The 17,347-nt window shown below is 36.1% G+C and overlaps 1 protein-coding gene across 1 annotated transcript; it reads right to left on the reverse strand.

Moving 5' to 3' along the window:
- Positions 1–810: 810 nt before the first annotated feature.
- Positions 811–16,132, reverse strand: LOC132799381 (disease resistance protein RGA2-like). The gene is made up of 6 exons (XM_060814482.1): positions 13,999–16,132; positions 7,591–8,337; positions 7,417–7,467; positions 1,431–1,550; positions 1,167–1,340; positions 811–983 (listed from the first exon to the last, which is right to left on the reverse strand). The coding sequence occupies exons 1-6, from the start codon at positions 16,130–16,132 to the stop codon at positions 811–813; spliced, it is 3,399 nt and encodes a 1,132-aa protein (XP_060670465.1).
- Between the last annotated feature and the right edge of the window lie 1,215 nt (positions 16,133–17,347).

The following is a 17,347-nucleotide window of genomic DNA, read 5'->3' on the forward strand; positions in this document are numbered from 1 at the left end:
TGTTTTATTTGTAATTAAATCCACCATATCATATCCCCTGCCAATGGCATAATTTTCATGATTAGAAAACCCTTCTCCTTGAAGCATTCAACAGTGTCTCTAAGACTCACTTCCAAAGAAATGAAATCAATACCCAAACCCTTTGCTTTCTCATTGGATACATGATAGATTGGCCAAGGAGGTTTTTCATTTTCCCATCTGAAAGAAATGGCAAAAACATAAACATTTTCCTTCGTGTTTTATATTACATATCAGTAAAATTCATTTTTTTTTTTCCTTACATAGTAATAAAAGCATTGAAATCTTACTTTTAAAAAAGGCATCAAATAGCATGTTTTTCTAAACACTTGCAAATTAGTGAAAATTTACCTTTCAGGAAGGCTCAAATCAGGGTATAGCTCTTCTAAAATCTTAAAGTCTCAACATTGTTCATAACGGCTCCTACTAAAATATATCTTCCACTAGCTGAAGCTACTTCAAATACTTGACTATGTGCATATGATACATCTCTAACATCAACAAACCTATAAACCATGTTGGCTAAGGTTTGTGATCTTGCAGGCAAAATAAGCTCAACAGTTTGAATCACAAGGTATTTTTTAGTAGAAACAGGAAAGTTTAACTTCTAAGACTTCTAGTTAGTAGTTTGGAAAATTTAACTTTTTATTATAATTCCTAGTTTAGGCAACATTCTTCCTGAATATCTAAATCTACTGGCTACTAGCAGGTTGTATCTACCTACAACATGCTATCTGCATCAAATAAAGCTTCTAAACTTTTTCAAATGCTGCATTTAAAAAATAGGAGGTCCTAAACTGTACCGTTTATATGATTCAGAACAATCTCTGCTGTCACATTAAGAGTTGACTGTAAGAAAGAACCAATAGTAAACCCTGGATGCATGGTGACCAAGTCAATCTTGTTTTCTTTTGCAAACTTCCAAGTAGCATCGTCAGCTAAAGTTTTCAAAGTGCATACCAATTCTGGACCAGAAAAATATAAGACAAAAAAAACGTTTAGTAGTTTTACTTTTACATATGATTAGAGGGCTGAAATTCTATATATTGTTTATACTAAAAGCATACTTGAACTAGAACCACCACAACAGGTAGCTTAGAGAAGCATTATGCAATACATTCCATAGAAATTACATACAGAAACTTGACCCAGCTTCAACTCCTCACAAACATCAGGATCGGAAAACCATGTCTCATCAACTACCATATCGAGTGTGAGAGGTTTCCCATTGATTTTAAGTGAAACCATGGAAGATGTTACAACTACTATCTTCACAGAACGAAATTTCATAAACGATCTTAGAACATTCAATGTTCCCTTCACTGCAGGGTCAATTACTTCAGCCTGAAATGTGTGAAGTGATTCAATTTATATATATATATATATAGGGATTATATGCATATGGAAAACACCTAAACACCATTCAACTAAAGAATCAAATGATCCTTCTTCTAGTAAATTTGCTTTAAGCAAGTGACGTCTTTCTTTAGCTTCATCAAGAAAGAGCAAGTGTTCTGTTTCCTTTGGATCATCTGTGGCATATATAAACAGAAATCAACAAAGTTCCACTGAATATTCATACAGCGAGGGAAACATATATGTAACACTATACTAAGATACCAAAAATTCCACAAACTCACTCAATTTAATTCTTAATTTCATCTAAAATGGATGAACTCCTAGTGGGCTTTGAAAGAAACACCCAAATTGTTTAAACAGGTCCCAGATTAGTAAACGTAAAGGTTGATAGGAGGATGAGCTATTAGGAAAAAATTGCCAGTCTAGGTTTACCAACATCTTGTAGCCTTGTGATCTAGTCACCTATAAGGGTCATTTAATCCTAGGTTCGAGTATTGACACCAAATATATATACCCACACATCAGAACTGACAGGTTCACTTTGCATGGCTCAGGTCTTATCTATCAATGAGGTATTTCAAAATATCTCTGTTTTGGTTAAATTTATAAATTCAGTAATAGCATGTAGTTTAATTGAAGAATTTTGTGTGCCACTTTGATCTAGCAAATAAGGAATATGAAATCTTTTTTTCACTGAAATATTGATGGGGATATGATGCAACTACTAAGTGAAATAGAATGTGAACTTTGAAAGGCAACGTTTGCCTACATCTTGCAGCCTTGGTCCTAGGTTCAAATGTTGGAATTCATTTCCAAATGGCTCCGATTCTTAGAAGATGAGGTATTTCAAAATACCTCTGTTTTTTATTCAATTTAAAAATAGGTCAAAGATAAACAAACTTAAGAAATTAATTAATAAATAAAATTTTCCAATTTAAAAAGGTTAAATAGAAATAAATAAGTTTTGAAGACAAGGTTTGCCTGTACTCGTCTAGCCTTGTGGTTAAGTGACCTGAAAAAATCTTCTTGATCTTGGGTTCAAGTGTATGGGCATGCATGCATGTATAATATACCTGAATTGCTTTCATTTTAAATTGATGAGGTATTTCAAAATACCTCTGTTTTTGCTTCAATTACTAAAAATCAAAGAAAAACAATAATTTTTAAAGGAAAGCAGTACATAAGATTTAATTATTTACAGAACAAATATATAATCCACAAGAGTGTGTAACATGCTGTTATTTTCCTCCATATACTAGAACAAAATGAAAATGAAAACTCATAAGATTAAAAAAAAAAAAAAAAAAAGGAATAGTTCAGTGGGGCACAAGCCAAATCCAAAGATTAATGTAGATTCATTTATTCTTTTCAAAGGAATCCTATACATTAAATTTGTGGTGAAGTAACCTGAGAAAAGTTCCAAGTGTGGGCATTGTAAAAGGAATACTCTCTGAAAAGACAAACCCAGAATCAGTTTATACACATTAAGTTTATATATCACTATTCATGGGCTACGCACAACATTTGTTAGTCATGCTCTCTCTCTCTTTCTCTCTCTCTCTCTCTCTCTCTCTCTATATATATATATATATATATATATATATTCATAAACTCGATTATATACAAGCAAATGTTTTTGAAGATGCCATATCTCTAATTGTTTGCATCCAAATTTCGTTGTATGTTTATCTATTTGGGACACATTTTTATTATACATTACAGCAGTGAATCAATAGGTTACCCGTTATATAATCCAACAAAAGAGACAGAAAAATGACACGGAAATCTACTCCAAGGTGATAAAAATACTTTTTGGGGAAGTTTTGAGCTGTTTGTTCCCCAAAGGGATAACTAAGAATGATTTTCAACCTGAATCACCGTTACTTTTCATAATGCTGTTAGTTTATTATTAATGGATCATATATATGGTGTTTACATTTGTTTGAAAAGAAGAATAAAGAAAGTAAACAATACAAATAAACTATTTGATGTTTGTGATCTTATATAATTCCTTTAAATGAAAAAAAAAATTCAAAATACCTCTATTTTTGGTTAAACTTGTAAAAGATCAAAGAGAGATAATTCATTTATTTGTTTACTTATATAAATATTTGGAATAGTTAAGCTCCATGCTTATTCCAAAAATCGGCAAAAAGTGTTGATCAGAAGATGAGCCATTTGAAAAAGAGGACATTGCAATTTTAGGTTTGCCAACATGTTACGGCCTTGTTGTCAAGTTTATTTCAAAATACATCTGTTTTGGTTTCTGGTTTATGGTTTATATGAGGATGAGATGGAACCTGAAAAAGGTGTTCTTGGTCCTAGGTTCGAGTGTGTGCATCCACTACACTGAAACTCATAATTCTTAAAAGATAAAGCTATTTCAAAGAGCAATCCTGCACGTACCAAAGTTTTTTACTAAAATTTTGGTAACAATTCCATAACAGTTTTTTAATAGCATTAAATTGATATTGTTCTATTTTTTGGTTCAACTAGTAAAAGCTCAAAGAGAGAACAATTTATTTATTTATTTCTTATATATATATATATATATATATGTTGTTGGTACAGTTCGGATATAGGCACATTTCAAAAAAATTAGTAAATGTCAGATAAGGGTTAAGAAGATGAGCTAATAGAAAAGAAAACATTGCAAGCTTAAATTTGACAAAATCATGTAGCCTAGCGGTCAAGTTACCCATGAGGGTTCTTTGTCCAGGTTCAAGCGTTGGCACCACATATAGAATTATTTGTTTATTTAATCCTGTCTGACTCTCCGTATATGTATCCTATCATGAGGTATTTCAAGATACCTCTGTTTTTGGCTTCAATTTAAAAATAGGTCAAAGAGAAACAACTTTTTTCTAAGGAAAATAGGGTATTATTAATGACTTTGCCTATAATCTTGTAGCCTTGTGATGTCAGTGACCTGAAGAGTGCCTTATTTATCCTGAGTTCTAGTGTATGGACATGCATGCATGTATATTCCCAAAGGGGCCCGAATTTTAAAATTATGGGGTATTTCAAAACACCTCTCTTTTTGCTTCAGTGACCACAAATAAAAGAAAAATATTTTTTTTTTGTGTGAGGAAAAATACTGCATAAGATTTAATTATTTGTAAGACAAATATAAAATTCACATGCTGATATTTTCATCCATATATACAAGAACATGGATTGAGAAAGAGAATATGGTTCAGTGGGCCACAAGCCTAATTCAAGGATTGATGAAGATTCATTTCATTTATTCCTTTCAAAAGAGTCCTAAAAGGATAAGAATAGCGAGATTGGGCTTGCCTGATGTCTTGTATCCTTGTGGTAAATTAACCGGAAAAAGGTGTTGAGCCTGGGTGCCAAGTGAGGGCATTCTAAAAAGAACACCTCCTAAAAAATTGAGGTATTTCAATATAACAGAAGAACAGAGAGGACGTAAAAGGTACCGTTCATTAAATTGAATAATGATATTAAAAAAATAAAAAAAAAATAAAAATACAAGTGAAAAGAGTAGTCTTTCATTTTTTTTTCCTTCGCTTTTTTGACAATAGAAACTCTACAACTGTTACTAGCAAAATTTGCTAAAATTAGTACATTTTTCCATGTTATTTTCTTCAAACTCCCACTTGAAATAGGCAAAAACCAAAAGCTGTACTATCATAGAAAGCAAAATTTACAGTGTTGAATATCATAACTGCCATTTCCTTTTTGGCTTTTTCATCCAATAATGATACTCGTTTCACATACAACAGTCAATTGTAAGGTCATGCATACAGCTGAGTCGACCAGCAGTGTATATTAAAAGAAGGTTTTAAGCAACTTTGTACATGATCAAATTAAAGGAGACATAGTAATAATAGCCAATAAGTTGCTTACTTGTTTAACAATTTTGATATGAAGATTTATTCGAGCGTGATCTAAGTGTAAAAGCCTTGAGAGTGTTCTTTGCTAAACTTCTAAGACATATTATAGAAAATTTATTTAAATTGTCCAAAAATTTGGATTCCTCCAAAGAGAAGGATATGACAAATGCTCAAATAAAATTGAGCTGTGATTCTTAATATACATTTGATGACAAGGGAATGATAATTGGCTTTCCCATTGTAACAAATTGGAGGAATGTGAACCATCTCTGACAAAACCAACCCAAAAGCTGTAAGCAATTTTAAACCCATCTTAACCAATTATCATCTGTTTTAACTTTTGGCATTCTTTCATGAAGCGATGTAAATTTGTGGTGGACATCACAAAAAATTTTGAAGTTGTTCAAGCGATGTATGGTTTTGTATCAGAAACATGCTCTAAGTTTATATCACATAAAAGAATTATGAGCAGAATGTAAATGATCATGAGAAAGCTAACATGTCTAATTAAGCGTGATTACCATCTTTAGATCTTCCATCATATATTACTTTGGGATATAACCACACAATGGACATAAGCATATTGTGGGAATAATATTGTTAATAATTAGTCCAGTCATTACCAACTCAGCAGAGACATTCCTTCATGCAGTTATGTGAAATGTCTCTAAGTTCTATGCTCAACATCTGCACCAAAATATTGAAAGTCATGTTAAACTCTCCAAGAATATTGGATTCCTCCAAAAGATGAAGATCATGACCAATACTAGACTTGCATATGCAGTGATTAGGGATTTGATAGTAGACTTGCATACCTAACCAAACGAGAGGAACTTGAGCTCTGAGGAAAGCAACTGAAAATCTAGGAGCAATCTAAAGCCAATCACCATCTCATTACCTTTAGCATTCCTCTATGGAATGATGAAAATTGTGGGATGCATCACATTAAATAAACAAGTTTTTGTAGTGATTTTGGTTGCTTGTGAAAAACATGCTTAAAGCTTATATGTAAGAAAATTGTAAGCATAATGCAATTGCAATATCTAATGAAACTGAGTTAGTTTGGTTACCATTTTGCATGCTTGAATAATCCATCATCATAACATTTCTTTGATATCATTGACATATAATTTCACTCTTTTTATGCAACTCTTGATGTAGTAATAGACTAAAAATCCTCACCAACCTGGTTTTTATTCGAAAACACAAAAATGTAAATTCTTATATTGAAGAACACAACAAATAAAGAGCAAAAACAAAACCTACACAAGAAAAAGCAAGAAATGGGGGTAATTCTTACCTTATCATGCTTGAATTTGTTGCACATTTGGACAATGCATAGTTTTGCGTAAAAGCCATTCCTTAACTCTCTATTATAGCTCAAGTTTGTTCATGCTTTATTTGGGATCTGCAACATATAACTAAATTTAGAAATACTGTTCTTGAAATTGTAGACTCTGAAATAGGGCAACAACAATAATTGGGAAAATTGTGAATTACAAATCATATAAAGGAAGAGATCACGAAATCTACAATTAATTTCTTATTTTATAATATTTTCGTATCTTGGACAGGAAAAAGACACTAAATGGAAAGTAAAAAAAGAAGAAAAAAGGAAAAGAAAAGAAAAGCGGTGCGGTTAACAATTCATCATCACCTTCACCAACAGACATCCAGTTATTGCACAATTGCAGCAACCTGAAAGTCTTTAAATATATCTTCCCAACAATTCCCAACAAGATGCTGCAAAGAAAAGTTAGAGAAAAAAATTTTAAAAAAAAACACACAAACACACACATATATGTATATAAATATAGATATATTCCTTAAAAGTGCCAAAAAAAGGAGCCGAAGATGGTATTGATAAAGATGGAAAAAAGACCCATACTTGATAAATCATCTTTTGTTTTTTTGGTTATATGAAGAAGTGAATGGTTGCAAGTCAATCAATCTTATAGACATTCTCATTTATTGCACAACTGTAGTCTAATGAAACCCTTAAATATCTTCTCAAGAGCTGCTGCAAACAAAAGTGAAAAAAAAAATTAAACAAAAAAAAAAAGAAGAAACGCACAAGTATCCTTTTAACAATTAAGTTTGAAAAAGAAGAAGACAATGCTGGCATGCACGACGGATGGATGGATGAAAAAAAGGACCCTATGTTAAAATTATATTTACATACCTGAAGAAGAAGAAGTGGATGGTTCTTGTGGAGGATTAATCCTTTCATTATCTATACACAACCATGGGATGTGAGAAACCTTATGCCAATCCTGGCCCATTTGCCTTTCACATCTTTACTTTAAGATAGGATCACAATCTCTAATAGAAAGTTCTTACAAAGAGGTGAGCTGACACATTCCTTTAGGAAGTGATGTCAATTTGTTGGGACCCCCAATACCAAGCTCTCGAAGTGATTTGAGGTTGCCGATCCATTCCGGACTACCCACCAAACTCTCACACGCATAAAATTTTAGTTCCCGGAGGGAAGTAAGTTCTTGTAGCCCATCAGGGAAAGTTTCCAGTTGTGGCAAATCTCTAATATCAAGTGATTGCAAAGAGGTGAGCTGATGCAATCCTTCAGGAAGCGATGTCAATTTGTTGCAACCCCGAATACGAAGCTCCCGAAGTGATTTGAGGTTGCCGATCCATTCTGGAATACCCACCAAACTCTTACACTCTTCCAGTGTAAGCTTCTCGAGGGAGGTAAGTTGTTGAAGCCTGTCAGGGAGAGTTCCCAGTTGTGGAAGATCTTGTAAGATGAGAATAAGAAGGCTTTGAAGAGCTTGCCACATATTCCCATCTCCACCGTCTCCATATATGTCAACCTCATGGCAACTGGAAATCTCTAATTCTTGAAGAGAGGTGAGTTGTTGAAAAGTAGGTAACAAGGTCTTTAATTTTGGACACTCCCAGATACACAGCTTCCTGAGAGAAATGAGGCTAGAGGTTAACCCCTCTGACAGAGACTGTAGACTCTTAATCCTTTCAATTTTGAGCCAACTCAACTTTGAGAGAGGAGAGAAAGAATCCATCATCTTCATCTTCATCCGTTGTGTTCGTTCAAAAGTCTTGAACCTATAATTATCAGTCAACTCAAGTTCTGCTTCCAAATAGGGGTAAAGTGGCATATTGGAAGTCAACTAGGGGCAATGGCTGATAGTTAATTGAGAAAGACATTCGAATGGAGGTATATCTTCTTCTTCTTCTTCTTCTTCTTCACTAACATTGTAACATCTCGTCCCAAAGTACAACGGAAATTTTCCAACTTTGATCGAGGTTGACCGTTGACCGTTGACTTTGACCGTTGATCGAAGGGGTCAAAGTTGACTTTTTGACTCGGATGGAATTCTAGGTTGACTGAGGTACCATTACGAAGTACACGTTGGCACGAGTTCGTAGAGTAGTAGCACGTTGAAAACGGAGCTACGGTTTGAAAGATATGAGCAAAACAAGTTGAGGTCCAAACTGTCCAAGGGATGCCAGAGTTGACTTTTTATTCATGCAAAGTTGAGCTTTGACTCATGCATGGTTGTGAAGTACTCATCGATACGAGTCTGTAGACTAGCGGCACGTCTGATTTGGATATGTGGTTTGAAAGTTATGGACCTGTAGAGTTTTTCAAATACTGTGTTATTTTAACATTATTTTTAAACGTGTAACAATGTGCCACGTGTGACTTAATAAATGTGACCATGTGTCACCATGTTGAGATGCCACATGTCAACCATGCTTAATACCATATTATTTTATTATTGTTATTTTATATAATAATATTATTTTTAATATTATTTAATTATTTTTAATTTATTTTCTTTTTATTTCTTTTTATTTCTTTTTCTTTTCTTTTTTTCTTTTTTTTCTTTTCCCCCACGTGGGAAAACACCAGCCCCCCCCCCCCAAGCCTTCTTCTTTCTTCTTCTTCTTCCTCCTTCTTCTTCCTTTCCTTTCCTTCTTCCTCTCGGGCCGTCGCCGTTTCTTCGTTTCGGGCCACCACCTTGCTATACGCACCCTCCAGAGATGAGCGGGGGACGGAGGCGAGCTCGGCTGCAAAATTTCACAGCCACAGGTCACCGGACGCGCCCAGATCGGGCCAGAGAAGCCACCGGCCAGAAATTTTCTCTCTCCTCTTTTCTTGTGTTTTCCGGCCAACCCAGCTCACCCCATACCTTTATCCCACCATTTTCGACCCCTCTAAGTCCATTTCCAGGGTTAGATAGCCCAAATTCCCCACCGTTTGAGAGATCGCTCAAGTTTAAGCTCAGCCGAAGCTTTCCGACCACCGCCAGTCGAATTGAGCTCAATGGAGGTCGGTAATGTAATCCTCATCTCACAAGCTTTCCATAGACATATAATTTGTCAATTTTGGTTAACGTTTGTGTTAGACCCCCCGGATACCGGGTATTATTTACCCGAATAAAATATTAATTTATTTGAGATGTGAAATGTTGTTGCTCTAGGAGCACGGGTGAGTCGTGAAATTGATCCCATGTAGGATCTCTGTCAGGACCCGTCCAGAATTTCTTCCCCGGAACCCTAGATAAGCCCTGATCCCAGGAAAATACCACCGAACCTTCCAACGGAAAATCCGGCAGCACCTCCCCTAAGGGTAGGACTTACCAAAAATCACCTGCACTGAAAACACACTTCTATATTCATCCTCTTATTCCTCCCACAAAACTACAAATTTGATTCCACAAATTTACAGCACTTCACAATAATAACAGCAACCCAGTGCATAATTAAAACATAAGTGTCCAGAATAGTATACAAAGCTTCATGAAGTGCTATTCAATAAAAAATACAACAAAGAAGAAAGAAATAATACAACTGAAATGAACGAGTACAAAGGTACTTCTCGAACACGATAACGACGGAGAATTGGTTCGCTCCGGAAGAACGTCTACCACCCCTTGCACCTAAGGGAACGGAATTTAAAAACGTGAGATGCTAATCATCTCAGTGAGTGACCCTAGCTACTGAACACTTTTAATAGTAATAGTAACAAATGAGGGAATTTAAGTAATACCAGCAATTAAATAGGTAAATAAATAATAGTAGTTGGAAATAATAATTTCCCTCAAAACTCTCACTAATCACTCCGTTGGAAATGTTCCCTTTTTAAAACATTTTCACAAAACCCGATATGCGTATTTTCCGAAAACTAAGGGATCAAACAATTTTATACACAATAAATAAATAAATACCCCAAATATAAATAAAGTGCAAATAAATATAATAAATAACTTTTGAACGCCTTTGGGGTTTGAAATTTTATTTGAAAACTTACACTTGACGCACCACACCATATACCGGTGATGCCTTCCGATACCCAGCGTCCTGAGCACCGACTGGCGGGGAGATTATAGAGAGAAACTTACAAACGGCACTTCGGCATCCCGACAGTACCGCTGCTGAAAACGTCATCCCGGCCAAGGAGGGGGGCGGCTGTGGCCAATATCAAACTTGCCTGCCCACGGTCCAATGGCAACTCACGGGAGACATAACACTTGCGCGCTAACCACATATACATACACCAGAACACCAACACTGTATGAATGCGTCTAAAATAATTATTAAATCAACCGTACCATTCTTTTCAAAATTACCATGGGAAATATACTAAATTTTTCACACTTACCATCCCACATATTTTCATTTAACAAACCGGTACGAAAATATCGATAACCAATAAAACAATAATTTTTCTCGTAATACGAGGTTCAACAAAAAAATACCGTGGGCATAATTATAAAATTAAACCACCAATTTAGCAAATATTTTCATAAAATATTTAAACCAATTATGCCCAAAAATAATCTTAAAACCACATACAATTTTATTACTGAAAATACCTTGCTCATGCATAATAATTAAAATTAAACCACAATAAAATAATAATTAAATTGCACCACATGAGCATAAATCAAATACCAATTAAACAACAATTAAATATAATTAATTGCCCAAAATATTTTTAAAGGTGGGTCACTCACCTTAAGCGCGTATATAAGCTAAGATCCTCCGCAGGATCAACTCCACTACTCGCACGCGCACCTAAAACAGCCACAGTACATCAACCAAATATATTAATATTTTAATCAGGTAACTCCCAAATGGGTACCCGGGGAGCGAACACAAACAACAACTAAAAGTTACGAGTTATATACCGAATCGAAGCTTGAGTGATGAGGATCACGGATTCGGTCTTACTTTCCGAAGATCGGACCCGAGGTGGCCGGAATCTCGCCGGAAAGCTTTCGGGATTCGACTCCTCAATTCTCCCAAACCGTCACGAATTGGCGGAAAAGGATGTCGGATTTGGATTCAGGAGGTCGGAATCAGTGGACAGGGACCGGCGGTGCAACTGGGTACTTGCCGGAACAGTGACTTTCGGGGAGCCGCCTCGGTCACCGGCAACCATTGCCGGCGGCGGCGCGTGCGATGGCCGTTGGCTGAGATTTTTGGTGGTTTTGTAGATCGAGGGGAGAGGATTCCAACGGGACTGGCGGTGAGGCAAACGGAGGCCGGACGGCGGAGAGATCGGGATTTGAAGATTTTCGGTACCTCGCAGGAAAACGCTCCGATCCCGGCGCGTGTGGCCTGAAAATGGCTGGCGGGCGTGAAATTTGGTGGGCTGGCCGGAAATGAGGAGGTGGTGAGGGGTGGCTGGCGCGTGTGGAATCACCGCCGAGTTTCGCCACCTCAATCCGGGCGCGTCCGGAGACCGTCGGTCGTGAAATTTCAGGGTTTGGCTGGAAATGGGATGGCGCTCCCGTCTGGCCGACGCGTGTAGCAAGAATCGACCGGTCGTTTCTCTCTCTCTCTCTCTCTCTTTCTCTCTCTTCCCCGGCATTTTTGCCAAATAAAAGCCACCATGGGTGACACTGTTCATCCACATGGACCAATCAGATGATGACACGTGGCATTACTGTGCACTTAAGCCAGATATAATAAAATATTACGGTATCCAGCGAACTTCAAACGTCCATAACTTTTTAACCAGATGCTCAATTTAAGCGTGCCGCTAGTTTATGAACTCGTATCAACGAGTACTTTACAACCATACAAGAGTCAAAACAAAATTATATAACAACAAAAAGTCAACTCCCGGCACCTTTTGGACTGTTTGCACCTCGACTTGTTTTGCCCATAACTTTCAAACCATAGCTCCGTTTTCGACGTGCTACTAGTCTATGAACTCGGGGCATCATGCACTTCGCCACGATACCCTGGTCAGCTAGAAATTCCAACTGGGACAAAAAGTCAACTTTTGACCCACTCGGTCAACGGTCAACGTGCACGGATTCCGGTGTGATTTGGGACGGGGTGTTACAATCTTGGTTTAATTGCGTGCTCCAGGTGAGTGACCCACCTTTAAAAATATTTTGGGGTAATTAATTATATTTGTTTAGTGTTTAATTGATATCTGCAATTATGCTCATGTGGTGAAATTTAATTATAATTATGGAAAAATATTATTTTATAAGTACGGGTATGTTTATTGGTGCTAAATGGAATTTTGGGTTATTCAGAAACCCTAATTTTTATTATGGTGATTTAATTTTATTTATTATGCATGAGCAATGTATTTTCAGTAACAAATCGTATATGATTTTAATATTATTTTTGGGCATAATTGGTTTAAATATTTTAAGAAAAATATTTGTTAAACCATCGATAATGCCCGTGGAATATTATTTGTTGAACCTCGTCTTATGAGAAAAATTATTTTTATATTGTTATCGATGGTTTCGTACCGGGTATGTTAAAGGAAAATGTGGGATGGTGAAATTGAAAATTGGTATATTTCCCACGGTGATTTTTTTTGGAAAATCGGTACGGTAATAATTAATTTAATAATTATTTTAGACGCACTCATACAGTATTGGTGTTCCGGTGTATATGTGATTAGCGCGCAAGTTATTATGTCTCCTGTGAGTTGCCATTGGACCGAGGGTAGGCAAGTTTTATATAGTGCACATAGCCGGCCCCCTCCTTGGCCGGGATGACGGTTTCAACAGCGGTACCATCGGGACGCCGAAGTGCCGTATGCAAGTTTCTCTCTTTAATCTCCCGCCAGTCAGTGCTCGGGACGCTGGGTATCGGAGGGCATCACTGGTATATGGTGTGGTGCGTCAAGTATAAATTTTTGGATAGAAATTTCAAACCCCAAAGTGTTCAAAATTATTTATCATATTTTATTACATTTTATTTATATTTGGGGTATTTATTTATTGTTTATTAAATTATTTGATCCCTTGGTTTTCGGGAAATACGAATATCGGGTTTTGTGAAAATGTTTTAAAAAGGGAACATTTCCAATGGAGTGAATAGTGAGGGTTTTGAGAGAAATTATTACTTTCAATTGTTTATTATTTATTTATCTATTTAATTGTTGGTATAAATTAAATCCCTTTATTGGTTATATTATTAATATTAAAAGTGTTCAGTAGATAGGGTCACTCACTGAGATGATTAGCATCTCACGTTTTTAAATTCCGTTCCCTTAGGTGCAAAGGGTGGTAGACGTTCTTCCGGAGCGAACCAAATCTCCGTCGCTGTCTTAGTTCGAGAAGTTACTTTTTTTCTTCGTTTATTTCTATTGACATCACATTACTGTTTGAAATATACTCCAAGGAAGACAACCACACCAACTTCAATGATTTGAGACAGGGGAGTTGACTCAGCGGTGACACATTTTTTATTTTCCCACAACTTCGTATGACCAATCTGTCAAGTGCTGTAAGCAAGGAAAACCAACTTGCAACTCTAACGCTGGCTCTATAACCAAATATACGTAATTTTTTAAGATTTGTGTGTGGTTGCAAGCTTTCCAATGTAATTTCATAATCCTCGGCCATGGACGTTGCATCAACATTGTCATTACTATCATTGCTTCGATTTGACCAGCTTAACCGTAAGGCATAAAGATGTTGTTTTTCCTTCAAATTTGCATCCTTATATTCTTCACTCGCATCTTTTCCATATCTCAAGTTTCTTACATCCAACTCTCCTCTTAAGTTGTTGAGTTCCATTAATTCATTAAGACCACCCACACCCACCTGACCTTGATTATGCGGCTTATTGGTAGGACCCACACCCTCCTCATTCACTACGAACTCATTTAAAGTCACAAGATTATGCAATTGACCCAGCCCAAGAGGCATATGAGTCAAACTATCACATCCATCGTTCTCAAGATGCCTAAGATTCACTAGCTTCTTCAAGTCTCTTGGCAATTCTACTAAATTAGTGCAATTTGATAGTTTTAGTGTCTGCAAATTCTGCAGCTTGGCAACTGAAGTTGGTAGTGTCCTGATCTCATAATTACGAGAAAGATCAAGATACCTCAAATGCTTCAACTTGCCAATAGAATTTGGCCCCTTCCTAGAATGATGAAGATCTAATGTATGCAAGACCTTCAAACCTAAAACAACATCCCAACTTACTAACATTCCTGAATTCCCCCATAGTGGAGGAAAAAGTATTGTTTGAATCCTATTTTCCTTAGACAAAAAAGTTGGAAACTGACCTGATGGATTTAAATCGAAATTGAAAGATACGTGCCAAGGTCTTCCATCAATATTTTCTCCAACAGAATGCAATGTAGCACACTCGGTTCCTGCTACTTGTACTGCAAGATCATGCATGAGGTCATGCATTTTGCATTCTAATTTTTTTGTCCAATCATTTTCTTTTACTTCTTGAAAGAATGACCTCAAATATAATTCATTAAAAATCTCAAACCCTGCCTCCTCCAAAGATTGACCTGAACTTGATGGCTTAATAAATCCTTGTGCCATCCACAGTTTTATTAACATGTCAACTTCAATTTCATAATCTTTTGGAAATAAACTACAATAAGCAAAACAACATTTCAAGTTTGATGGGAGGTTATCATAACTAAGTTTGAGAGTGGCTAAAATATTATTTTCATTTTGAGGCATCCTTAAAAATTCCATTTCAAGGAAAGATGACCACTGTGCTTCTGGTTTGGAATAGAGCATGCTTCCAATTGTCCTAATGACGAGAGGAATACCACCACACTTGTCCACAATTTCCAATGCAGTTTTCTTCGTGTTGGGGTTGTTTGGCTCGTGCCCAGGCCTAAATGCCACATTTTTAAATAAAGACCATGAATTATCTTTATCCAAAAACCCTAACTTATATGGTTTCATTGTGTGAGTAGTAATCTCTCCAACTTTTTGACTACGAGTGGTTATGATTATTCTACTCCCTTTTGCACCTTTTGATAATAAGTTTTTCAATTTTAGCCATTCTTCTCTATTCTCATTCCATACGTCATCAAGTACAAGGAAATAACACTTTCCATTTATCTCCTTTTGAAGTTTCCTTTGCAGTTGATCCATCTCTTGGTTCTTTTCACAATGATCAGTCACTGATTTAATAATTTTCTCAACAAGAGATTTCACATCAAAATTTTCTAAGACACACACCCACATTTTTAAATCAAAATTGGTTCGAACCTTCTCATGATTAAACACAAATTGAGCAAGCGTGGTTTTCCCTAAACCTCCCAAACTCACTATTGGCAAAACTGACACGTCCTCTTCAACTTTGGTATCTAACAAAAGGTCTAGGATGGCTTTTCTATCACTCTCCCTTCCAATAACATTTTCTTCAGGTATGTAAGAGTGAGTTTGCTCCCTAACTCTAAGGACAGCTCTAGACTCCTCATGGCGCACCTCCAAATGGAAGTTCGCATGATTCTTACTAACTGCAGCTAGCCTATCATTGATGCCTTTTATTTTATTAGCCATGGTGCGACGAAACACAAGTTGGTTGGAGGATGAGAAGAAAGTGCGTACCTTCTTGCCCATATTACTTCCACTCATCAGTTCTCGGCGCAAAGCTTCAGTGGAGACATCATCCATCAATTCATCAGCCTCGTAAATTACACCTTCAAGCTTCTTCAACTAGCCGCTGACCTGGTGGTTATGGTTCTTCTTCTCCTGAGCATCAAGAAGTACATCTTCGATTGTTGAAATGGTTTCTTCAAGTCCAGAAAGCTCCTTAGTTACACCCCAGATGGATCCAATCTCTTGCACAGCTACAGAAGCTATGTTTTCATTGATCTTCTGTGCAATCCCAAAGAGGATTGAATCTGCCATTCGAAACGGTTTGGAGGGTAAGAAAGCAGGTTAATGTGTGGTTTGTAGTTTTAGTTTTTGGGCTGGAAAGTCTAAAAGTTTGTATTGCAATAGAGATTATGAAGTTCCTTTTGCTCAATATTTATACCACTTGCTTGCTTGGGATTATTGCAAGCTTATTGTGCTTTCTTCATAAGTCTCTGTCTTCTTTTCTTAATAGACATTAACTCTGGTTTCTTTCTTCTTTTTTCAGAATGAGCTAACAAAAGAATAAAAAACGAAACAAGGCAGAGAAAAAGAATAAAGAGAAACGGAATTTAAGTATTCAATACAAAGATATGTGCTTGTCTATTTTTTATCCTTGTTTATAGATGTTTATGAGATGCTTTGAACTTTGATTAATTCTTCAAAGGAGTGAAAAAGAATATGATTGCTCTTTCATTCTTTAAGCATTACTCGATCAATAGATACACAGAGAGAGAGAGAGAGAGAGAGAGAGAGAGAGAGAGAGCGCAAAAGCAATATATATGGTCCACCCATCCTTCGAATTGATGGAAAGCCATCTAATTTTGTTGTATTTATTTATTCACATTTTTTTTTTCTGAAACTATTTTTCTGATATGGTATTTGATAAATATATCCCTTTTATATATAAACGTTGAATTTACAAAGAGTAGTGATCAACCTCCTTTCTTTGTTTTTATTTTTATTTATTTATTTTTTGTGTCTATAAAACTATTGGTTTTAAGATTGGGTTTAACTGTTATGAACTATAATTGTCACTTCTAGTTTGCAAGAGCCAAGAGTGAAAGTAGGAAACAACAAATCTGACCATTAGAGAATTAAGCATGTTGAAATAGCTAATGGGCTTAACTCCATGCACAGTTTTGCATTTTTAATTTCTTAATGTAGTTTCCGGTTAAAAGAGAAAAGAAAAAGAAAAAACAATGTAACTGATAGCCTGAGCTGACCGAGTATAGTGGATGCCTATGTGAAATT

This window comes from Ziziphus jujuba, chromosome 2, assembly GCF_031755915.1.
Source record: "Ziziphus jujuba cultivar Dongzao chromosome 2, ASM3175591v1".
Lineage (NCBI taxonomy): Eukaryota > Viridiplantae > Streptophyta > Magnoliopsida > Rosales > Rhamnaceae > Ziziphus > Ziziphus jujuba.